This window comes from Alligator mississippiensis, chromosome 1, assembly GCF_030867095.1.
Source record: "Alligator mississippiensis isolate rAllMis1 chromosome 1, rAllMis1, whole genome shotgun sequence".
Taxonomy (NCBI): Eukaryota; Metazoa; Chordata; order Crocodylia; family Alligatoridae; genus Alligator; species Alligator mississippiensis.
In genome coordinates, this window is record NC_081824.1 from 3,616,322 (window position 1) to 3,641,448 (window position 25,127).

At 48.3% G+C, this 25,127-nt stretch overlaps 1 protein-coding gene across 2 annotated transcripts in view; it reads left to right on the forward strand.

Moving 5' to 3' along the window:
- CIB4 (calcium and integrin binding family member 4) overlaps positions 1-25,127 on the forward strand; it is a 70,527-nt gene that overhangs the window by 24,258 nt on the left and 21,142 nt on the right. For both annotated transcript variants that reach the window (XM_019488937.2, XM_014608866.3), the window contains exon 3: positions 167-263. In XM_019488937.2, coding sequence (XP_019344482.1) covers positions 167-263 — 97 coding nt within the window. The remainder of the gene's footprint in view (positions 1-166; positions 264-25,127) is intronic.

Consider the following 25,127-nt stretch of genomic DNA (forward strand, 5'->3'; position numbering starts at 1 on the left):
CCAGATATATCTTTATTGCTCTCCTGGAAGGCTGCAAGCCTGGGTTCTTAAACATTAATGCTGTCCTTCTCTGCCAGGGGAATTCGCCTTGATTTGTCAAGCAGGCGCGGGTCTTTTCGAGCTGTGGAGCCCAAGGTCACCCTCTCTGACACTGTCCTTTTTGCAGCATTCAGCGCACTTTCCAGAGTTTCTGCCCCGAAGAGAAAGATTACAGAGAAGAGAAGTTGACGTCAAAGCAGATGTGCTCCTGGCCAGAATTAAAGGTAAGCTGCATCGTGGAGATTAGCACAGGATTGGAAATGGGGGGAACAGGAGCCAGCTTAGCTTCGTCCCTGGGAAAACAGGGCAGGAGCAACCATAGAGAGTCCTTGGAAGCCGGGGGGGTGTCCGTGCCTGGCTAGAGGTCGATCGTTTTGCTGGATAATCTGGGGGCTCGTTCTGGCTCTGATGCAAATTCCTCAAATGACCTGTGCTAAGTCACATGGAAGCCTAACGTGGAGACTTGCCTTGCTCGTTGTGCTTGTGAAGTGTTTGGGGACTATGGACATGGGCTGTGTTAGAGGCTCGTTCATAGGTGATGGGCATGTTGCAGAACCCTGCCAAAGATTTCAGGAGGCATCACGGGGTGTAGAAGGAGGGCATGGATTTCCCTTTCCTCTGGGAGGTACAGTGCTTTCCTGTTTTGCTGCTGGCTTGCTCTGTCATGTGGCTGTCTGTCCAGACGGCTAGCTGGTCCCTCCAGTCTGGGAGCAGAGGGCTGTGATTTGGGTGCTCCCCTCTGGACTTGTACTGTTACAGTAGAGAATAAGCTGAATAGGAGCCAGCAATGTGCCCTTGTTGCAAAAAAAGCCAACAACCCCCTGGGCCGTTTGAACAGGAGGGTCACTTGCAAATCATGGGCAGTGATTCTTCCCCTCTGTCCAGCACTGGGGAGGCCTTCCCTGGAGTCCTTTGTCCAGTTTTGAGCCCTTCACTTGAAGAAGGATGTGGGCAGTTTGGAAAGAGTCCAGCACAAGGCAACACAAATGGCTAGGGGCCTGGGGAGAATGAGTTATGAAGGCTGAAAGAACTAGGGTTATTTAGCTAGGGGATGAGGAGGTTGAAGGGGAGTTTGATAGCCATCTTCAAGTACCTGCAGGGCCATTACAGAGAGGATGGAGATGGGACCCTAGGGACAGGACTAGGAACAGTGGCCTTAAATTGCAGTAGGGGAAGTGGAAGTTATTGATGAGGAGGAACTTTTGGACTCTGAGGGTGGTCAAGCCTTGGAACAGGCTGCCTGGAGAAGTTGGGGAATCTCCATCCTTGGCGGTTTCCAAGAGCAGGTTGGACAGACACTTGGTTGGGATGGTTTAGGCAGGGATGGTGCTGCCTTGAGCAGGGGGCTGGACAAGATGTGACCTTGTGAGGTCCCTTCCAACCTGACTTTCCCATGATCCTGGGAATGATGACTGGATCCAAGGACTGGATCCAAGGCAGGGCCAAGGAGGGAATGATGGGGTTTCCCCCATTTGGTCCAGCTGTAAGTGTGTGCCTAACTGGGGATGCAAAGGCTGCCAGGCAGGATTCCCTCCTACGTGCTATTTGCTGTAGCCAAAGGTGCCCTCATTATGGCAGCCCCATGTACAGCTGTTCATGGCAGCAGATCTTCAACTTGGACATGCACCTCCAGAACACTATGGTGCACATCTCTTGAGTGTGCAAGAATACAGGGCATGGCTAAGTGTGCAAAAAAGAGCTTCATACCTCCTCGCACACCTGCACAGCCACCAGACACCACTCAGCCCAGTGCAGGGCACCTTCAATATTAGAGGGCCAGCTCTTTGAGGCAGAAACCAGGGGGTTTTTTTAAATTTGTACTGCAAATAGTGTCTTGGTGTCCTGATCCACAATTAGGACCCTCAGGCGCTATGGTGAGACACACTGATAATGATGAGGTGCTCCGGTGAATATTCATAGAAATCATAGAATCACAGAGAAGTGCAAATGGAAGGAAGCTCCACAGGTCACATCTAGTCCAACCCTTGCCCGAGGCAGGATCAGCTCTGTCCAAACCATCCCAGACAGCTCCATTGTCCATATAAAATAAGCTATTAGTCCTTAGTATTATCGTAGCTGCACTGAGATCTTTACCCAAGGCAGGCAGGAAGCAGTTCTTGTACAGCCTCAAAGTGTGGGTCCTTCACTTGTTGGCTGGGTGGCAGGATGGCTTCTGGTCTGGACTGCGCACACTTGCTGAGAAATGTGCTTAGTTTTTTTTACTGTTTCTTCAAACCATTTCTTGATGGTTGGCCAATTAAAGTCCGAACAAAGCGGGGAGGAAAAGGTTGATCATTATACCATAACTGTTAATTGCCTGGCTTCTGCTTTTGATTGTCTAGGTGTAAGGATTATGCGGTTCTGCAGCTTTTGCAATTATAGGTCAATCGCAGATGAGGGGCCTTGAGTGTCAGGCAGGATGCTTAGTGGTGTCACCAAACTTGCTTTGGGGTATTTGTTTATCAATGGGGCACATTGACAGTAGCTCATAACTCCAGACATACACTGAATGGTTCAGACATTTTTAACACTTTAGAGTGACATTGGATGCCTGCTTTGAGAAATGTGAGGATGTCACGTGAAGAATATCCTCCCTATATTCAATGCACCTTTTACAGGTTTCTTTTGAGATGCATATTGAGTCTTTTGTTTTCTTTAGCTGCTAGGTCAACTGAAGTGCATGTGCAGTTTCCTTGCCTTCACTGGCTCAACCTTTCTTTAAAGGGCTTTCTTAGGTACACATGTGATGAGTGCATCAGGACTCTGCCAACAATTTTAACCACTTTTATTATCTTATGGCATGGGTCTGGTATTGGGTATCACAAGCACTCCACTCTCTCAACACCTAATGGGTTGCAAGCCATTAGCAGAGTTTAATTTTCTTGTGCCAGTCTTGTTACCACAACTCAGTCTTGCCCCAGCCACTATCCTGCATTTTTATGTAAGAGATGCTGTCCAAGCTTTCACAGTTTTCATATGCAGTACCATAATTGCTCTTAAGATCTCTGTGTGTTGCATGACTGAAAGCCATGGCAAGGAGAGCATCCAGCAGATCATCATTTCCCCACCCCTGAATTCCTGGCCCCTTTAGGAGCCTGGCAGGTTGGGTGAAACAGCTCCATGGGACAGATTCAGATATCTTTGACACCCCTGTTTTAATCCCTTCCCAATGCTTCTCCATACGTGTTGGGAGAGCAGCAACTTTAAATAAGATAAACTAACTGTCCCGCTGTTCCAAAGTTGCATTTGCATTTTTTACATGGGTTTCTCTGCCAGCTGCATTTTGGCTGATGATCTCTGCCCAGGCACTGCCTACCCCTTCTAATGCTCATGGCCAGGTCTGTTCACATCCATTCGAGTGCCACAGGGGCTAGAGCCATGGATGTGCCTCTGAAGTGGGCAAGCAGTGGTTTTTTTTTATTCCCTTGCCATGACTGGGCATTGCCCTTTTCTCAAAACTTCCCTCCAATCTTTGCCCCCCTGCATGTCCTTAGAGTAGAATCTACTCCCTCCTTAGGGTGCTGATAACAGTCCACCCAGGGCTCTTCTAATAGAAGAGTCTCCTTGAATTACTTCTCCTCTGTAGCACAGGAGGGCAGAAGGGAAAGCAGATGTTTGCTGTGTGTCCTCAGGACACAAGGGAGTCTGACATTGCCTCCACAGAGCAGGGCACGCAAAAGCAGGCTAGAAAGGACTTGAAGAGAGTTCTCTGCTCTAGCAAAATGGCAACAGTGAGCCAAAGCCTGGGGCAGGCTGGGAAGTTAACTAGCAATTGCAATGGTTAATTAACATGCACCAATTACATAATTACATGAATTTGCACTAATTAGAAAAAATTAGGATCGTTTAGGGGAAGTAACTGATTTGCTTAACACAACTTCTTCCATCCAACAGGTCTACAAATGCAACAGGTGTTTCTCTGCGCTGCCAATGCTGAGGGTGGTAGCTGCAGCATACAGAGGAGAGGCTGAAAGAACTGGGTTTATTTAGTCTGGAAAAGAGAAGACGGAGGGGGGACTGAATAGCAGCCTTCAACTCCCTGCAGGGGGAGGATGGAGCTGGACTCCATCCTAAGAGGATGGAGCTAGACTGTTCTCAGTGGAGGCAGATGACAGAACAAAGAGCAATGGACTCCACTGCAGCAAGAAAAACTGAGGTTGAATATTAGGAAAAACTTTCTCACTAGGAGGGTGGTGAAGCCCTCATTTTCTCTGAGTCTGTTTCCACATAAAAGGCTAGCCCATCTCTAGCTTGTGGTCCTGAGCACCCAGGCCAGCACCTTGGTTCCTCATTTTGCTGATAGGAGAAATAACCTGCTTACCGAGCAAACCAGGACTTGAACTAGGCTCTCAAGGAGGACACCTGTGATGGGCCAGCAGCAGGGATGATGCTCAAGGGCAACCAGCACGGTTTCATTAGGGGAGGTCCTGTCAGACCAACCTGATTGCCTTCTACGATCAGGTCACAAAAGCATTGGATGCAGGTGGCGCCGTGGATGTAGTCTTTCTGGACTTTAGCAAGGCCTTTGACACTGTCTCCCACCCCATTCTCATCAAAAACTAGGTGACTGTGGCATTGATGCCTACACAGTCAGATGGATTGCAAATTGGCTGAAGGGTCGTATTCAGAGGGTAGTGGTGGACGGGTCTTTTTCAACCTGTAGGGATATGGGCAGTGGAGTACCCCAGGGCTCGTACTGTTCAATTTCTTTATTAGTGACTTGGACGACAGGGTAAAAAGCAGCCTGTTTAAATTTTCTGATGATACCAAGATTTGGGGTGAGGTGGGCACGGTAGTAGGGAAGGACAGATTACAGCAGGACTTGGACAGGTTACAGAAGTGGGCTAATGAAAATAGGATGGGATTCAATACTAACAAGTGCAGGGTGCTGCACTTGGGCAGCGAGAACCAGCAGCACACTTATAAGCTAGGAAACTCCCTTCATTATTGACTCCAAGATGAACATGGGCTGACAGTGTGGGGACGCGGTCAGGAAGGCCAACCACACCTTATTGTGCATCCACAGATGCATCTCAAGTAGGTCCAAGGAGGTGATCCTCCCCCTCTATGCAACACTGGTCAGGCCGCAGGTGGAGTACTGCATCCAGTTCTGGGCACCGCACTTCAGGAGGGATGTGGAGAGCATGGAGAGGGTCCAGATGAGTGCCACCTGCATGATCCAGGGACAGCAGGGCAGACCCTATGAAGAGAGGCTACGGGACCTGAACCTGTTCAGCCTTCACAAGAGAAGGCTGAGGGGAGACCTAGTGGCCGTCTATAAACTCACTGGGGGGGACCAGCAGGGTTTGGGGGAGACCCTGTTCCCCCTAGCGCCCCCGTGGTAACAAGGAATAACAGCCACAAATTGTTAGAGAATAGGTTTAGATTAGACATCCTAAGGCACTACTTCACAGTCAGGGCGGCTAGGATCTGGAACCAACTTCCAAGGGAAGTGGTGCAGGCTCCTACCCTGGGGGTCTTTAAGAGGAGGCTTGATGTCTACCTGTCTAGGGTCATTTGAGCCTGGTTTTCTCTGCTGCCCAGGGCAGGGGGTTGGACTTGATGATCTACAAGGTCCCTTCCGACCTTACTTCTACGAATCTATGAATCTCTTGAGTGCCAAACCTGGTCAGCAGCCCCCACAAGACTAAGTAGGCTGCAAAAGAGACCTACATTTTTACTGTTTGGAAGTACTTAGCTTTCTCTCTTGGGGCAGACCCAGGTGGGGCATGGCTGAGGCTTTTATAGTTGGCTATCCAAAGAGCCATCTCTGTGCTTATCTGCAATGCACGTTAGTACCAGAAACAGCCTTTGTCTCTCTCTAGTGGAGCCTCGGACTGACAGGGGATCCATGAGACACGGAGTCTGGTCACCTGTTATTTCAGGTGATGTCCCCATATAATCCATCCCATCCCGTTAGTCAGCTCCATCTTAAGTGTAGATAGTGGTTTTGTCCTCAAGTCTCTGCTCCAGAGGCTGTTCTGCTCTGATGGTTCAGGACCTTCTTCTAGTTCCCATCTTCAGGTTATTCATCATGATCTGTATATTCCTCCCCATTCCTGTAATCAGTTTTCTGATTACAGAGCTCTCTGGTTAGTCTGATAGCCATCACCTGTGGTGCCTTTTAACCTGTTTCCTCATGCCATTCATTGTTCTTTTCCACAAACTTTGCGCTAACTCCTTTCAGACTCTGGACTAACAACCTGTAGTTGCTAGGATCACATTCTCCCCTTCCTCTCCTGCCTTTGCTCTTCTCCATGCACACAGTAGTGATAGGAGGGATCTGTTAAAAACTGTTGTTATTGGACCTGGGATTTCATTCTGAACTCTGGGAGGGGGAATTTTTCCGTCCCAGCAACTGGACTACATCAAGTGCTTTCAGTTTTGCATCCACCTTGGCTGCAGTCATTTGTATTTCCACACTGCCCTCTCCCATCAGCCATCCTTACTTTGCTCCTGGGATCAGTGTCATGCAGTATTTAATTCATTTGGAGCTGTGGCTAATTGGTCTCTAGTCCATCCTTCCTGCACTGAAGCTCCATGGTTTCCCTTGTTCTTTTCTTAGGGCTTATTTGCTAGTCATTTGAATGTCCTTGGCAAGAATTAGCTCAGCTTGGCCTTTGACCTTTGTGGATCTGGCTGAACTTTCAGCTTCCACCACATTTGGTGGCAATGAGCCCCACGCTTTAATGACACACTGGGGGAGAAAGAGCTTCCTTGTATTCATTTTAAACTTACAGCCTACTCATTTCATTTCAAGTCTCCTAGTTCTTATCTGGTGAGAGACAGTCAATGATAAATCCCTACTGACTTTCTCTTGGCCATTTGTAAACCTTACTCATGTTCCCCTTGAAGCATCTCTTTTCTAAATGGAGCAAGCCTGGCCTTGACCATCTCTCTTCATAGGGGAACTCCTCCATGGCTCTTACCATTTTCTACAACCAGGTCTTCTATCTTGTCAGTTCGGCTCCTGTTTGACCATGCAAAAGCATTTATTGGTATGCCTGCACTCTACGCCATAGCAGCAGCCAGCCCTGGCTGGGAAGCTCCTCGATGCACCCCACAAATCTGTTCCCACTCCCTTGCTCCAAAACCAGAAATACACTGGGGACCCCGCTCTAGGGTTTTCCCTAGCGACCACAAGAGCAACTGCCGGGGGGCGAGGGTGGAGCGGGGATAGGAGGGTTGACTCATTGCTACATTTCTAGAATTGGTTAGAAATAAGTAGGTGGGACTCATTTGGAGTGTCCTGGCTGGGCCACATCACTGCTACTGGGTAGATGTACCCTCTGTATCTGCTCCAAGATTATTCCAAGATAGCTGAGCCCAGAGCCCTGTGTTTAGGTGGCGAGGCCATGAATTCCAGCTCTGCAGATGATCCAACTCAGGGTTTTCGAAACACCAGTTTCAGAAGTTCCTAAATGCTGGTGTGGTGGAGAGCTTTGGTCCACTTCAGACATGTTAACTGTCAGTGTTCACCTGTTTAGAGCAGTAAGATGTGATACATGGATGGAGCCAAACTGTTCTCAGTGGGAGCAGATGACAGGACAAGAAGTAATGGGCTCAAGCTGCAGCAAGGGAAGTTGAGGTTGGATATTAGGAAAAACTTTCTCATGAGGAGGGTGGTGAAGCACCAGAACAGGCTCCCCACAGATGTGGTGCAGTCTCCACCCTTGGAGGTTTTGAAGCCCTGGGTAGACAAACCCTTGGCTGGAATGATGTAGTTGGGGCTGGTCCCACTTTGAGCAGGGGATGGACTAGATGCGACCTCCTGAGATTCCTTCTCACCCTCATTTCCTATGATCCTATGATTCTGAGTGTGATCGTATCATAGTGAAGTTACACCCTTTCCTGGAAGGAGGATCTCCAGTTTGCATCAAGGAACACGTGCTCAGCTGTCTTGGGACTGCTGCACAGAGGAAATACGAGCTGTCTTCCCTGGATCTGGTACAGTGTTGGAGCTGGGACCAACAAACAGATGCTGGTACATAGATTCATAGATGTTAGGGTCGGAAGGGACCTCAATAGATCATCGAGTCCGACCCCCTGCATAGGCAGGAAAGAGTGCTGGGTCTAGATGACCCCAGCTAGATACTCATCTAACCTCCTCTTGAAGACCCCCAGGGTAGGGGAGAGCACCACCTCCCTTGGGAGCCCGTTCCAGACCTTGGCCACTCGAACTGTGAAGAAGTTCTTCCTAATGTCCAGACTAAATCTGCTCTCTGCTAGCTTGTGGCCATTATTTCTTGTAACCCCCGGGGGCACCTTGGTGAATAAATACTCACCAATTCCCTTCTGCGCCCCCGTGATGAACTTATAGGCAGCCACAAGGTCGCCTCTCACCCTTCTCTTGCGGAGGCTGAAAAGGTCCAGTTTCTCTAGTCTCTCCTTGTAGGGCTTGGTCTGTAGGCCCTTAACCATACGAGTGGCCCTTCTCTGGACCCTCTCCAGGTTATCCGCATCCTTCTTGAAGTGTGGCGCCCAGAATTGCACGCAGTACTCCAGCTGCGGTCTGACCAGCGTCCGATAGAGGGGAAGTATCAGCTCCTTGGACCTATTCGTCATGCATGTGCTGATGCACGATAAAGTGCCATTGGCTTTTTTGATGGCTTCGTCACACTGCCGGCTCATGTTCATCTTGGAGTCCACTAGGACTCCAAGATCCCTTTCCACCTCTGTGCCACCCAGCAGGTCATTCCCTAGGCTGTAGGTGTGCTGGACATTTTTCCTCCCTAGGTGCAGCACTTTGCATTTCTCCTTGTTGAACTGCATCCTGTTGTTTTCTGCCCACTTGTCCAACCTGTCCAGGTCTGCTTGCAGCTGTTCCCTGCCCTCCGGCGTGTCCACTTCTCCCCATAGCTTTGTGTCATCTGCAAACTTGGACAGAGTACATTTCACTCCCTCGTCCAAGTCACTGATGAAGACATTGAAGTGTATCGGTCCAAGGACCGAACCCTGCGGGACCCCACTGCCCACACCCTTCCAGGTCGAGACCGACCCATCCACCCCGACTCTCTGGGTGCGGCCCTCCAGCCAATTCGCCACCCACCGGACTCTGTAGTCATCCAAGTCACAGCCTCTTAACTTGTTCACCAGTATGGGGTGGGATACCGTATCGAAGGCCTTCCTGAAGTCTAAGTATACGACATCCACCCCTCCTCCTGTGTCCAGGCGTTTCGTAACCTGGTCATAAAAGGAAACTAGATTGGTCAGGCACGATCTGCCTGCCACGAACCCGTGCTGGTTTCCCCTCAGCATAATTTGTCCTGCCGGGCTCTCGCATATGTGAGCCTTGATAATTTTTTTAAAGACCTTGCCTAGGATGGAGGTGAGACTGACTGGCCTATAGTTGCCCGGGTCCTCCTTCCTCCCCTTCTTGAAGATGGGGACCACATTGGCCCTTTTCCAGTCCTCTGGGACTTGGCCCGTGCACCACGAGCTTTCAAATATTCCCGCCAGTGGCTCTGCAATGATGTCGGCCAGTGCCTTCAGCACCCTGGGATGGAGCCCATCCGGGCCTGCCGACTTAAAGGCATCCAGTTCTTCCAAGTGACTCTGCACCATCTCAGGATCTACGCATGGCAGTCTGGCGCCTTGCTGCTGCCTCTCTACAACCCCAGTGAGAGACTTGTCGTGCCCCTCACTTAGGAACAGTGAGGCAAAGAACTCGTTGAGGAGTTCAGCCTTGTCCCCCCTGTCTGTCACCAATTGTTTCTGCCCATTTAGCAGGGGTCCTATTCCTCCCTGGGCCTTCCTTTTACTCCCTATATATCTAAAAAACAATTTCTTGTTGTCTTTTACTTGGGTTGCCATCCTCAGCTCCATGGTAGCTTTGGCCCGTCTAACTGCCTCCCTACAAGCATGAGCAGAGGAGGTATATTCGTCTTTGGTGATCTCTCCCTGTTTCCACTTTTTATGTGCACCCCTTTTGGCCCTTAGGCTGCCCTGGATTTCTCTGGTCAGCCAGGGAAGCCTCCTGGCCCCTTTCCCTCTTTTGCCTCACTCGGGGATCGTCTTGCTTTGTGCCCGAAGGATCGTTTCCTTAAGGCACAGCCACCCTTCTTGGGCTCCCATCCCTTCAAAACTCCTACTCTGCAGTGCGTCCTTGACTAATCGCCTGAGTGCATTGAGATCAGCTTTCCTAAAGTCTAGCACCTTCACCCTACTAGTTACCTTACCCACTCGATGTCTTATGGTGAATTCTATTATTAGGTGATCACTGTCCCCCAGATGGCTACCGATCTGTAGGTCCCCTACCATGTCATCCCCCGTTGCCAATACCAGATCCAGTATGGCATTCCCTCTAGTGGGACTGTGTACCTCCTGTGTCAGGTGGAGGTCCTGTACACAGGTTAGAAACCTGCATGAACGGTGGGACTTTGCTGTCTGCGTCTCCCAGCAGATGTCTGGGTAGTTTAGGTCCCCCATGACTACCGCCTCTTTAGCTTTTATGGTCTCCGACAGCTGCCTCAGGAGCCCCAAATCTAGTTCTTCCCTTTGATGTGGGGGTCTGTAGCAGACCCCTACCACCAAATCCCTTTCTCCTTGCCCCCCATGTAGCCTAACCCACAATCCTTCTACTTCCTCATTCTTGGATTCCGTCTTGATGAGGGTTGACTGCCCAGGTGTCTCCAGCTCTGGTCAGATGGTAGTAATCTAAATAAAACACATCTGAAGTGTTCGTGCAACTGCTGCATTTTGCAGTGTTTTGGTCCTAACAAAATAGCCTCTCTCCATGCCAGTGGCATTTCAGAGAACATCCTTTCTTGAGGACCCACCCAAATCTGCTCCCAGCATCACCAGGAACCACCTCCAGGTCCATCCTTAGTGTTACAACATAAAACAGGCTCCATTAGCGATAAGCTATTATCTTTACTGCACACACTTATCTATCTCATGAGAAATGCTTCCCCTTTTTCCTCAGGAGCAGCTAGTCAAAAAAAAAAGAGAGAGAGAGAGCGAGTCATATGCAAAGAGTCAAGATGACTGCTCTGGAGGGTTTAATTAAAATCCAAGAAATAAATATATTTAGATACACTGTCAATTTAAATTATAGTGGGTATGCTTTATTTTTACATGTTTAATTAAAGATATCTTCATGGAGGGTTGCACATCCTGACAGCTCATCTTTACAAGTTCCGGGAATAAATGTTTTTATGAGATAACTGCATTTGGAAATATTAAGAGTAAAAAAAAGGAGGATCTGCTGGTTTGCTGATCTTTGTCTCCCAACTGAAGGCTGTGTTCTAGCAGGAGTAGGAAGGAAAGCTCATCAGGGCATGGACTGGGTCTTTGTTGACTATTTGTACAGTGTCTAATGCAGTGGGGTCTGGTATGAGATTGGACTTCTTACATATTACCTCAATCATAGAATCATTGAACAGAAGGGCTGGGATGTCATCTAGTCCAACTCCTTGCTCAAAGCAGGACCGGCTCCAGATACATCAACCCAGTCAAGGCTTTGTTGAGCCAGGTCTTAAAAACCTCTAAGGAAGGAGACTTCACAACCTCTCTGGGGGGACTATTCCAGTGTTTCACCATCCTCCTCGTGAGAAAGTTCTTCCCAATATTTAACCTCACTTCCCTTGCTGCAACTTGAGCCCATTGCTCCTTGTCCTGTCATCTGCCCCCACTGAGAACAGTCCAGCTCCAGCCTCTTTGGACCCCCCTGCAGGGAGGTGAAGGCTGCTATTCAATCCCCCCTTGGTCTTCTCTTCTCCAGACTAAATCAACCCAGTTCCCTCAGCCTCTCCTCACAAGTCATCTCCATCAACCCCACAGCCATTTTCATTGCCCTCCGCTGGACTCTTTCCAATGTGTCCACATCCTTTCTGTAGAGGGGGGCCACAGCTGGACACTGGACTCCAGATGTGGCCTCCCCAGTGCTGAACAGAGGGAAAGAATCACGTCCCTTGATCTGCTGGCAACGTTCCTCCCAATGCAGCCCAGGATGCCTTTGGCCTTCTTGGCACCAAGGGCACACTGCTGGCTCCTGTTCAGCTTCTTGTCCACTGTCACCCCTAGGTCCTTTTCTGCAGAGCTGCTGCCCAGCCAGTCACCCCGAGCCTGCACCGGTGTATGGGATTGTTCCCTCCTAAGTGCAGGATGGAAGTCTGAAAAGCTTTAAAGATAACTCTTGGGTACCATCATTAATAAGGCAAGTGTGGGCAAGTGGACTTTGTGCTATGGCTTTTTTTTGATTTTTCGGGGCTGTGCTGTGCAGTATTATTTATTCTAACACCAGGGACATTTCCACAACCTTGGGCACACGGCTGCTAACAAGGTGTTTGTGGTTGATGGGTTTGTCAGATAGCTTTTGCAGAACATTGATGTCATAAGCATTGAGTGGTACATAAAGGGAGAACCACATAAAGGGAGAAATTAATCACCTGGCAGCTTGTAGCACACCATCATTTCTTTCCTTGACAGCATCATCTGTTAGGAGTACCCAAAATATTCAAAGGGCCCTCGTTTGTAAAGTCAGCAAAAGCAACAATGAGGAGCCACACACTTAAACTGTTCTCAGTTGTCAGATGAAGCAGGTCTCATTTTTCCCAGCTGCCCTGTTGCAGCCCAGCTGACACCCTTGAGAATACAATTAGGTTATTTCCTGGACACCCAAGCAGAGCTTAGGCAGAACTGAGAATCAGGAACCTTTGCCTTAACCTTGGGGACCTCCAATAATTCATAAAATTACAGAAGCACAGAAAATTCAGGTTGGAAGGGAACTCGGGAGATCACAACTAGTTCAATCCCTGCTCAAAGCAGGACCAGCCCCAACTACATCATCCCAGCCAAAGCTTTGTCTAGCCAGGTCTTCAAAACCTCCAAGGATGGAGAGTCCACCAGCTCTCTGGGGAGCCTGTTCTAGTGCTTCACTACCTTCCTTATGGAAAAGTTTTTCCTAAGATCCAACCTCAATGTCCCTTGCTGCAACTTGAGCCCATTCATTGCTCCTTGTCCTGTCATCTGCCCTCACTGAGAACAGTCCAGCTCCATTGCTTTGCAATCCCAATGCAGAGAGTTGAAGGCTGCTATCAATTCCCCCCTTGGTCTTCTCTTCTTCAGACTAAATAATCTCAGTTCCCTCAGCCTCTCCTCATGTCGTCCTGACTCAGAGCATTAAGGACATCATCAATCAAGCCAGCAAAATCACAACATTCATTTTAAAATGATGAGATCAGCATAAAAATACCAAGTGTACAATTCTGCCTCCTGCTTCCTGAAACTGAGAGCCCATATGGGCCCTATTTATTTCTCTACAATCACAAAGTCAGCAAACATCCATAACAATGGAAACGGGGATTCTCCTGTAATCGTGCATCTCCAGCCACCAGGGCATTGAGAGTACAACCAAGTATTTGAAATCTCTTGATAAAACCATGGGAGTTGGCCACACTAAGTTAGACTGTCTTAGTGTTGGGAGAGTTTCAATTTTCTGAACACAGGCAGGGTCAAAGGAAATCCTAGAGCTTAAGCTAGTGACAGAGAGTCCATCGTATCCTCTTTTTTTCCACCTGTCTTGTTAGTACTTGTCAAATCTTGTCTCATGCAGTTAACATTGATGATGAAACCAATGCCAGAATTGCTAAAGCAAGTGTGGCCTTCAGCAGACTACGTACAAAAGCGTGGGAGTGCAGAGGCATCAGTCAAGAAACAAAACTGAAGGCCTACAAAGCCATTGTGCTGCCAGCCCTGATGTACGCATGCAAAACATGGACAGTGTACAGACACCATGCTGTCAAGCTGAACCCCTCTCACATGGGCTGTCTGAGGACATTGATGAGGATAAGATAACAAGCCAAGGTGCCAGACACTGAGGTTCTCATGGGCAGGCATTGCAAGCATCCATACTCTGTTGATGAAATCACTGATGAGATGAACAGGCCAGGTCACCAAGGTGTCAGATGAGCGACTGCCAAAGATCTTTTATAGTGAGCTAAAGGAGGGCAAGCACTCTCAGGGAGGCCGGAAGAAATGCTTCAAGGACTCCCTCAAGTCATCCTTGAAACATTTCATCACTGACCTGGAAACTTGGGAAGCTCTTGCTCATGATCGTTCCACCTGGCGAAGCCTCATCCATAGTGGATCCACTGTCTATGAGCAGAGGAGAACTGCTGAGGCAGAGCAGAAATGCAAAAAATATAAATATTGGAACAGCAGCATGTCCACTGTTGATCAAGCAACTCAGAGTGGCATCTCTTGCTCAGTTTGCCAGTTCAGAGCACAAATTGGCCTGATCAGCCACTCATGTGTTCACAAAAACCAACCCAACCTGTGATATCATGGTCATCTTTGAATTCGAAGGATGAAAACAACACCCTATGCTCCTCATGTAAACTGAAATTATTATCTGGAATGGCATGTTAAGGAGTAATGAGAAGCCCAGTGTGAAATCCTGGTCCAATGAAATCAGTAGCAGCCTGAAGTTAGGAGGAGAGATACTGGGTGTGTCCACATGGGCAAATAAACGTGTCTACATTTAATGCACCTTAAACTAATGTGCATTAAGTGACTTTTGGCAGGTGTCTACACGTACAGAGACTTAGGACTAAAGTTAGTCCCAAGTCCCTCCAGTCTTGCCATGTGCCCCTGCAGCTACTGTGGGAGAGCTCCAGCCACACATTTGCCAGCACTTGGGACTAACTTTAGTCCCAAACTGAAGCCAGAGCCAACAGCCAGCACGTGGAGCTAATTTTAGTCCTAAATTGAAGCCAGAAGAAGCAGCCAGCCAGGAGCCCTGGGGCTGGGCTCAGGCCAGCCTCCTAAAGTTAGTGCTGAGTTGCGTCTACATGTGTGTTAAAGCACTTTAACTAACTGCATCTAAATTTGATCCCTGCATTTGCAGGGATCATATTTAGGCATGATTAACCTCAGTTGATGCACATTAAGTGCACACATGTAGATACGCATCTGTAATGTGCATTAACTTAGGCTAATGCGCATTAATGCATCTCATGTAGACGCGCCCACTGTTCATTCTGTTCTTTTCTGTACAGGCGCTTATAACAGTGCTCCTGACTGCAAAATTGATGGCACTCCTCATAGTCTCTAGTCCATGGAACTATCTTGCTTTAAGCTGAGTCTATGACTACCCCTCACTGTTCAACTGAGACTGCAAGACAAAACTGAGATAGCGGGAAAATGAAGTGATGCATCCACATCAGAAATGTGCAGCAGTGTCAGAGATACCAACCAATGCGAAGCCTATAGTAATGCCACTGGTTTTGTAAAGAAAAGTACAATGCAACAACCACACCAAAACCTCCTGGAAAAGAAATTAATGGGTATAACAGGGAACTGAAATGCTGTTACCTGCACACGTTGGAGGAAGAGGAGAGGGGAACAGAGCCCTTCTGGGAGCCAGACACTGGGGGACCCACCAGGGAAAGGGAGTGCAGTGAGTAACTTGCAGGAGTCTCAAGGCTGAAGACCAGGGACTGCTAAGACGATGAGGAGGGCAGCGGGGCAAGGTGAGCCAAACAGTTTGTTAGGCTGAGCAAAAACACCTGAGCCCATCGTCAGGGCAGTGGTCAGATGACTGGAAGGGGCAGGGTTTGGCCGCATATAAGGCCAGTTATTGAGCTGGGGCTAGCAGTTCAGCACCCCCTCCACTGTGGGGCTGGGCCCCAGAGAACCAGGGCCAAAGTCAGTGGACATGGACTGAAGGGTCTCAGCTAGAGAAAAGGGGGATGAAGCCAAAAAAAGCTGAAGTCTGGACAAAGGCTGGGGCCTAAGGGACCCAGCAATAGTCCAGTACAAAAATAGAAAGTGTGAGAAGAAGAGTCCCAAGAAGGGGTAGGCAAGAAATCATCAGTGAGGCATGGATGTGGCCATGATAGCACCACAAAAGCACCCTGGAAAGAACTACTCTGGTCCTAAGGGCACACTCCTTCTAAAATACACTCCTTACCTGCAAATCATGGCAGGCAAGAAGAAGGAGGTGGAGTAGGCTAGGGTAGTACTGACGAGAAGCAGGCAGGGATGAATGCCTGGACCCTTCACACTGGGGTACCCAAGAGAACTTCTTGATTCTCCATAGCAAAGCATGTTACTAGATTCATCCATGCTTCTCTTCAGGAAGATCAGTAATTATACCCTGTATTATTTTGCGTCTTTGCTCGTTGCAAATGAACTGTTTCACATTTCATTTGACAACAGCGTAAATGAACACAAGCAAGTGGTTAACTTCCAAGCAAGTGGTTAACTTCGTGGTTTCCCTTTTGGGGGGCATCCATCAGGTGAACAAAAATCACGTTTGAAACAAAGGCTGTTGAGTTTGGATGTGAATAAAACAATCGAGCTTCCTTTTTTAACAAGTTGTTTGCATATAATGCTGGCAGACATCATGACTATCCAGCCATGACACCTGTTGGTTTCTCTCCCGTTATCTGAATCCCAGATCAAAAATCAAAGGCTAAAGGAACCTTGCTTTTCTTTAGGACGTTTGGCACTGGAAGCCACTTGTCCTTTATTGCTCCCTGTTGCTGAAAGCCTAGAAGACTTGGCAAACTATAATCCAACCTGATCAGCTGCCAATGTCTAATAAGATCAAGGACAGGAAGCAGGTTTGTTTGGTGCATTTTGACCTGCAAATGGGGTTCCACTGAAATGTCAAGACTTTTCTTAAACAAAACACCTCACACCTGAACATAAATCTACGTGCACTAGTGCGCATTCAGCAAGGTGCTAAAAACAGCCAGTCCGTATAAGCAATGATAAGGAAGATGATGCCCTTTCTAATTTTCCACCGGTGATTATCATCTTAGGTATTGGCCTGCTCTCACCTCCTGACACATTTGGGGTGTATTATACATGACCCCGGCCTCCATTTTAAAAGTCTGACTCTGATTACCATCACATATCTTGAACGCTTTCAAGTAACCCAACATCGACTGTGAAATGTTGGCTTTGCTGAAGGCAAATGCAAAACTTACATTGACTTGAATGTAGCCAGGATATCACCCCTGATGGGGCATCTTTAACATCCTAGAGTGACTAGGACCCTCTTGTCCTTGCAATCAGGATTTGGTGCATAGATGTATAGATCAGAAAGCATGGAAGGAGGATTTGCTGCAAAGCCAGAGCTCTGGAAAAAGCTGCTGAAATAAACACAACTGAGCTGTTGGGCTTGAGTCCATGTCAAACAGTTTATACCAAACTGCAGGGTAAATCTCTGCCAGGTAGCTATGTTAAATAAAGTTGAATTTGGCCTTAAAAGCCATGAGAATTTACACATATTTACAGTTCTATAATTTAAATGCAGCAGAACAGATTTGACCTGCCATCACCATAGTGAAAATCAACCATTTCTTTCCTTAAAATAATCCTAATTTTTAAGTGATGTGCTATGCTGCTTTGTTTTTCCAGCAAAGCGCAGAACCCCTCTTTCTCAGTCTTTCTGTGACTAATTCACACAATCCTCCTGTTCATAGTTAAACCCAAGCAGACACATTCTCCCCCCACCAGCAGCATTACCAAGACATTTTTCTGGGACTTGAATGCAAAGCTTATTCACATCCACAGATTTTATTTACTGTACAGGTGTTTCCAAAGCAGTGTGTGTCTCACAAAATACCCGTTATATCCTGCCACTGTGTAAGCACTACCCTGCTTTCTAAGCGCAACATTTCTAATTAGTTGGACCCCAGACTCTCTTGAAGAGCTATATAGCTTTGCAAAATGAAGAAGGTTACAGTTAGCTCTTGGTGCCTTTCACTGGATGCTTTGTTTTATGCTGTACTATGACTTTCTATTGCTGGGGGTGCTGACCTGTGTCATGCGTTCAAAAAAGACTGCACAAAATGGATGTACATAAGGAAATGATCTCTTTTTTGATAGTACAGGAGACACGCCTCCAATACCCAGGACAGCTGTCTTGACCTGGGCAGGAGGGGAGCACGCACAGAGCTTAGTGGGAAGCAACATATAAACTATATACCCCACCCCTTATTTTAATTTCTTCCCTTTCTTATGTTTATGTCACGGCCAATCACCATTTCCTTTGCTGCATATGATTGCTTCACCTTTGTGGTTGTTTTGCCTATTATAAGTAGTGGTAACTATCATTATCATATCATTATGTATGCATAGACTTTGTTCCACTGTTGCACAGGCGCTCTCCTGGCTGCGGGTCACCCATAGGTTTGTCCCGTGGTCCAGAGTTCCTCTTTGTGTACTGTTTCCTAATAAAATAGGGAATCTTTAACCACCAGGATATCTGTTTTACCTGCCTGTATCCATTTTGAGCTAGTTCAGGTGGCTGTAGCAATGTTTGGACACTTAGTCTTGTGACTCCAGCTGTAATCTTGCATTGCTAATTCAGCATTTGTTATTGGTTATTTGTATCCTTTTCCCTACACCTATATCATAGAATCATAGACAATGAGGGTTGAAGGGACCTCAGGAGGTCACATCTAGTCCAACCCCTGCTCCAAGCAGGACCAGCCCCAACTACATCATCCCAGCCATGGCTTTGTCTACCCAGGTCTTCAAAACCTCCAAGGATGGAGAGTTCACAGCCTCCCTGGAGAGCCTGTTCCAGTGCTTCACCACCCTCCTATATTCAGTGATCATCATGCAAGTCTCCATGAGTGGCTGGCTGGCATGAGAGGAGGCTCAGGCCTAAAGTAGGGATTGTTGCCCTCTCAGGAGACAGGCAGGGGGTTCTGTATCTTGGGGTTTGCTACAGAGAGACCCAATGCCATGAGGAGGCACTCACCCTCCCAGCAGCTGTTGCTCGTTGTCTTGTCCAGTCCTTTTCCCAAGCATTTTCCTAGCTCAGGCACTGGAACTGAATGGGATTTATGGACTCAAGTCACTTCCTAGTCAGACTTGATGTGTTTTGTCTCTGATGTGCCATTCAGCAAAGCCTTGCCTCAGTGTTAATGCACATGAGAAGTCCAAGGTTTTTCAACACGGGCCTGTATATTGTGGTGCCGGACACCATATCACCTGCACTTGCTCAGTACAGCTGGTACATCTGGCTAGCCTGGAGAAATGGTCCACACTCAACAAGGGCAAGAGCAAAGTCCTGCACTTGAGACACAATCTTTGCATGGGGGCTGCAGGAGTGCAGAGTAGGACCTGGGCATTACGGTAGACCAGAAGCTGAATATGAACCAATAATGTGCCCTTGTTGCAAAAAAAGCCAACAGCAACCAGTGCTGTATGAATAGGATGGTCACTTACAACTCAAAGGCAGTGATTCTTCCCCTCTATTCAGCACTGGGGAGGCCTCCCCTGGAGTCCCGTGTCCAGTAAATGTCTGTGCATGCACATCCAAGCTGGGGTGGAGTTACAGCCTTCTACCGTGGCAAAGGCAGGCAGGCACTGGCCACGCAGCTGCTGGTCAGCCCCGTGCCATAGCTGGGAAGAGGGAGGTAATGGAGTTCTGGTAGCCGGGAGTCCACAGAGCTGGTTCAAATCGTGTCCAGAGGAGGGTAATGAAGCCTGTCCGGCTCCCAAGTCACAGACCTGGGTGTTTATCTCTTTCTCTAACCATAAACAGGGCTCAGCTACTAGCTCTCAGCAGCAGTCACCATTGGACACTGAACTCCAGTGCTAGAAGCCTGCACCACCAGGGATAAAGGCCCAGCTCTGTTGGCTGGCAGCAGTAGTAGGCTATTACCTTGCAAGTTATCCAATGACTGCTTCATGGAAATGTGTGTTGTAAATGACTTAAACCATCCCAGGAGCAGAGACCTAAAGCCAAGTCTTCCCCGTGTTGGAAAGTCAAGCTGCCTCTTGTGCTTTCTCTCTCCTCCAGTCCCTGGAAGCTGAAGGGGGTAGACAGGCAGGGGACAGGTAAGTCTTGACAGGCCCTGCTCTGGACTGCACAACTGGAGGTGTCAAAAAGAGGGTGGACAGCCGCTGGTGGGGGACGATCTAGGCACAGCGATGCCTGTGTTCTGCTATGGGCATATCCCAGGCTTCTGGGCAGTGCTGGTTGCCCCCCACCCTTTCTACTCCATGTGTCGTGGGGGGGGTGGGGGGGGTTAACCCTCCACTAGAGGCGCTGGGTGCTGCTGCAGCCCAGGCAGGGGATGAGCACTGGGCTGTGCCAAAGCTCCTGCTGTGACTCAACACTCAGGGGTCCTGACTAAAAGGCTTTGCCCCTCCACTCAGGTTCAGACCAACATCATATTTGGGGTCAGGAAGGAATTTTACCCCATGGTTGGATTGCTATACACTGTGTGGGTTTTGCCTTCCTCTGTAGAGAGGGCACAGCCTCTACCTGGGATCTTTTGAGTGTATATTGACAACCTTTCATAGAAGCAGGATGTTGGATGCCATGGTCCCTCTGCTTTCCCTGGGGCAGGTTCAGGTGCAATGTCTTCTGCTGTGTCAGGGCTGATGGTAGTCTTAGGCAGAGATGAGATTATGGATTGTATAGGGTGGTTTGGATACAGATGATCCGGAGCTCTGTAGGGCTTGATCCAAAACAGAGATCTGGTGCAAAGCCCAACATCCCTGCTTTGGATCAAGCCCTACACAGCTCCAGATCCTGTCTTTGCCTGGCTCTGAAGGGCCCAATCTCTTCCGTCACAGCAATATCCATGCAGGCATGGGTGGATGTAAGATTTTGAAAAGGGGGTGCAGATGGCGCGATACATCATTCCATTTAACACAACATACATTTTTCTCCAGGAAAAAAAATAATGGAAGCTTTATTAATATGCCAGGGGTCTGGGGCTGTGTTAGTCAGATCAAGGTCGAAGCAAAAAAAAATTATTGGAATGTGCATTATTGGAATGTGCAAAATCATTGGAATGTGAATTAATTCACTATATCATCTATTATGTATAAAAACACAACAAACTAGGCAAAAATGGTAAACAGATGTATCTTTAGGCCTCTGGTCATTAGAATTAGAAAGGGCACCTCTTTCAGATTCACAACACACAGTCAAACTGTCTCAAGCATCTTGACAGTGCAACCAATGCTTCGCTAAAAATGATTTCTACACCTGAGCCAGTGCTCACCAGAGCTAACGTTTCCACCTCTGAATTAATGAGTTTAGCTGCAGAGCTGTAAAGCAGGAACTGCATTAAGAAGGGCAGCAAACACACAGCAGAATTGCAGAAGATGAGTAGCTTGATTAGCAGAACCTGCTGCAGCACACAACAGAGATGCTAGCAGTCGATGCACGCGTCTTTATCAAAGCGTGTCAGATGCACATTTCACGCCGAGGATGGCGGCGAGCACTTGCTGCAGCCCGTCACCCGCCTCTCACTGCAGTCTCCCCACCACAGAGACAATAAAGATGACATATCGCAGGGGAGCAGCGTCCCACCGCAGACAGACCAAGCACCCTCGCGTGTCTCAGTCTTTATTGCTTATGCAGATAGCTCAGTGCTGCTGAATTCATCAGGGCTGTCAGGACTTCCCTTGGTGCAGATAGAGTTGCGTGGGACTGCCTAGGATCATTTGTCATGCACTGGTCTTAGCTGAACCTTTCACTGGGGGAGTTTGAAAGCCCAACAAAGCCTTTTAATTTGGGATCCTACGAACATACAAGCCCATGATCCCACTTTAAGTACCTGAGAGGTATTGAGGACAATCAGGGCTAATTGAAGGTAGAAGCATAAAATCATAGAGAAGTGGAGCTGGACGAGAGCTCCAGAAGTCACATCAGACTCAGGATCAGCCCTGTCCAAACCATCCCAAACAAATCCACCATCAAAACTCTTCATAAAACTACCATCAAGTAGCTTTAGAGTGATGTTGCAGTCAGGATGATCCAGGAGTTATGGGAGTGGTAAGGATTTCTTGCTTAAAAAATGCCTTGCAATCAAAAGCTTGTCTAATGCTATCCCAGCTATTTAGTTGGTGCAATAAGAGATCACAGAAAGAAATCTTTGCCTCTCAATTAATACAAGATAATTGCTATTCAAGCTGCATATGTCCTGAATAAACTCAGTGTCTTTTTTTTTTTACCCATAGAGTTTGCAGTGGTGCATCAGTCATTTTACACTGCCTTCTAACAGGCCCAGCTGAGAACAGGATCCCACTGGGGTAGATGGCATACAAATACATGGTATGACACACATCTGAAGATCTTAATCTAAGCAGAGAAGGGTGGGGGAGAGCAAGGAGGAAAATCTCCCATTGTATGCAAGGGGAGATCAAGGATGAAGTAATTTGGAGATCACCCTGGTAGTCAGTGGCAGAGCAATGAATGACACCCACATTTTGGTTCAGGGCTAGAGATACAACATCACCAGACCTGTCTAGACTGCATTTGGCAATTCCTGGCCCCAACCCTCTGTCACCCCTTGGGTGATGTCACATGTTCAATTTAGGACTCACTAAAGGTAAAGTTCCAGGTTACACTCAGTCCAGACTAAATCTGTGGACTATTAAGCGGTGTTAAAGTTAGACCATGCTGTGAGCAGTTGCATGTTAGGGGTTAATACAATTTCTGCCTGCACAACTCAGACTTGCCACTGAAGGGCTCGTGAGCAGGGGTTGTCTAGTAGCCAAGACACTTGTCCATCCCTGGGAGAGGGGTTGGAAGCAGTGCATCCTGGGATGCTAGAGGACTGCAAATTACTCTTCTTATTTCCATGGAGTAGACTGAAGTTACCTTAATGTGAATTAGGTAGCACAGCCTAGATTTAACCCTCACCTGAAGTGGCTTCACCTCAAGAGGCTCAGAGGGCACTTAGATTGCATTAAGGAGCTTTAATGCGCAGATGCTGTGTTTGAAGTGCCCTTAGCAGGGGCTAAGTATAATGTGTAGCTTCACTCATAAGCTAAAAACAGAGATCGCACTTCTCCCAGGAGAAAGCCCTTTATCCTGGGATCCTACAGAAGTACAAGCCCATTGTCTCACTTTAAATACTGGTGAAGTGTGCAAGATAAAATGTGCTCACCCTCCCCACACCATCTCCATTCATTCAAGTTAATTGCCGTTTATCAAGGACAAGATACATGTGTAAAGGGCTATGCCTCTTCCCCCCCCCTCCTCCCCCCCCCCCCCCCCCCCAGGTTTTGACTGAGATCAGTCAGAACCACCTCAAATGCTAAGTCTGGTTTTAACCTCAGGGTCATAGAGAAACAGGGCTGGAGGGGACCTCGGGAGGTCAGCTGACTCTGAGTAGAGGAGTAAGATCCTCCAGGCAGGAACCTCTAGGTTTAAGTCCCAGCAGGAGCATCAGCATAACCAAGTCACAATCCCAGCTTGCCTGGCCCCATATAGTGACCAGCAAAGTCCTGAAGTGGGGGTAACTGGACACCCTCCCCCTGCACTGTAGCCTGGGGACTGCAAACATGGTTCCACGCAACTCTCTTGCAGATGCAATGCACTCCCCCAAGAGCAGTCCAATGAGTGCCTTGCTCGGTTCCATACAGATTGGGAGGTTTAAGGAAAAGAGCGGGCTACAATGGCAGCCAAAGAGAAATGTTAATAGGGCAGGATTGTTGCGCTGAGGTGTGTAATTTAGGGAGTTTGTCTGGTTTTTGAAACCCTGGCCAAAGGGTATGGGCAAAGGAGATGAAGGGTCCCTGGGAGGTGTGAGCATGGCCTCTCTCTTTGCTGGAACCAAGATGTCCAACTGAAGCTGTGCTCATTCATCTGGTGTGAAATTCCACATCTCCCTCCTCCTTTCCCCACCAGTCCTGTCCCCCAGCCCCCCAACCATTTTCATTGTCTTCTGCTGGACTCACTCCAATGTGTCCACTTCCTTTCTGTGGTGTAGGGCCCAAAACTGGGCACAGGACTCCAGATGTGACCTCACTAGTGCTGAATAGAGTGGAATAATCACTTTGCTTGATCTGCTGGCAACACTTCTACCAATGCAGCCCAGGATGCCATTAGCCTTCTGGGCAACAAGGGCACACTGCTGGCTCCTGTTCAGCTTCTTGTCACCTATCACCCCCAGATCCTTTTCTGCGGAGCTGCTGCCCAGTCGGTCACCTCCAGTCTGCACCGGTGCATGGGATTGTTTTGTAGGGTTCGATCTCCCCACACTGTCTTGGGTTGGACTTGGAAAGCAGACACACTGAGCCTAAAGAGGATGCCCAGCCCAGCCCAGCCCAGCCCAGAACAACCCAGGTATGACTTGATGAAGACCCATGACAGGGTTTGGTGGCCTGTGGTCAGCCTTGGATGCTCAGGCTGAGGGGAGCCCACAGCTGCAGTGAAGCTCTGAGGGAGATTGTAAGGAGTGAGGATGGACAGACATCACCCGATCACGCTTCCCATGTCTGGGTCACAGCACTGGCCTGGCCTGGCCTGGCATCTCAGTGAGACAAGTGACAATCTCCTCTATGGATGTGCAATGTGAGTGACTTACTATCATCATCTCAAGAGCTTGGAGAGGTATCAACAATGCCTCCGGAAAATCCTCAACATCCAATGGTTGCTGCACAAACTCCAGCATCCTTGAGGAAGCCAAGGTTACCAGCATGGAGTTGGTGATCCTTAATCACCAACTTTGCTGGACTAGACATTGCGTGCAGATGCCTGACTCTCAACTCCCATAACAAGTGCTCTACTCCCAGTTTAGTTGTGGCTTGCAAGATCGTGGTGGCCAGAGAAAATGCTACAAGGACACATTGATGGTCTACCCCAAGAAAACAGATGCTGATGTCAAGACACAGAAACAGTTGGCTGCCAACAAATGTCAGTGGTGCCACAACCTCAACCAAACGGCAGCCCATTTTGAGGTAGAGTCTTGCCTTTGGAGCAGAGACGAGAGAGCAGAGGAAGGAAAAGGAGAGGAACCCCAGCTTACAGCATAACCTCCCCTGCAGAAAAACCTGCAACTACCACGGACAGATGTCTGGCTCAAGGATTGGACTCTTTAAGTCACCTCAAGACCCATGAATGAGCTGTGGTAGAAGTGAAGGATTGCCAAGAAGATGAGTCAGGTGCAGAGGACCGGTGCATCCTTTCCATGAAGAGGATTGATGGGTGTCTGAGCAAGCTGCCAGCTGCTGCTGTAGGTGCCATGGTTGTGGCTACTGCCAAGCTTGAAGGAAGGAAGAAGGAACATCTTTTAGCTGTAATTGAGGCACAGGAATCAGGCAGGGCACTCCTCTGTTTGAAGACAATATGGAGCTGATAGTAAATAGCAAAGGAG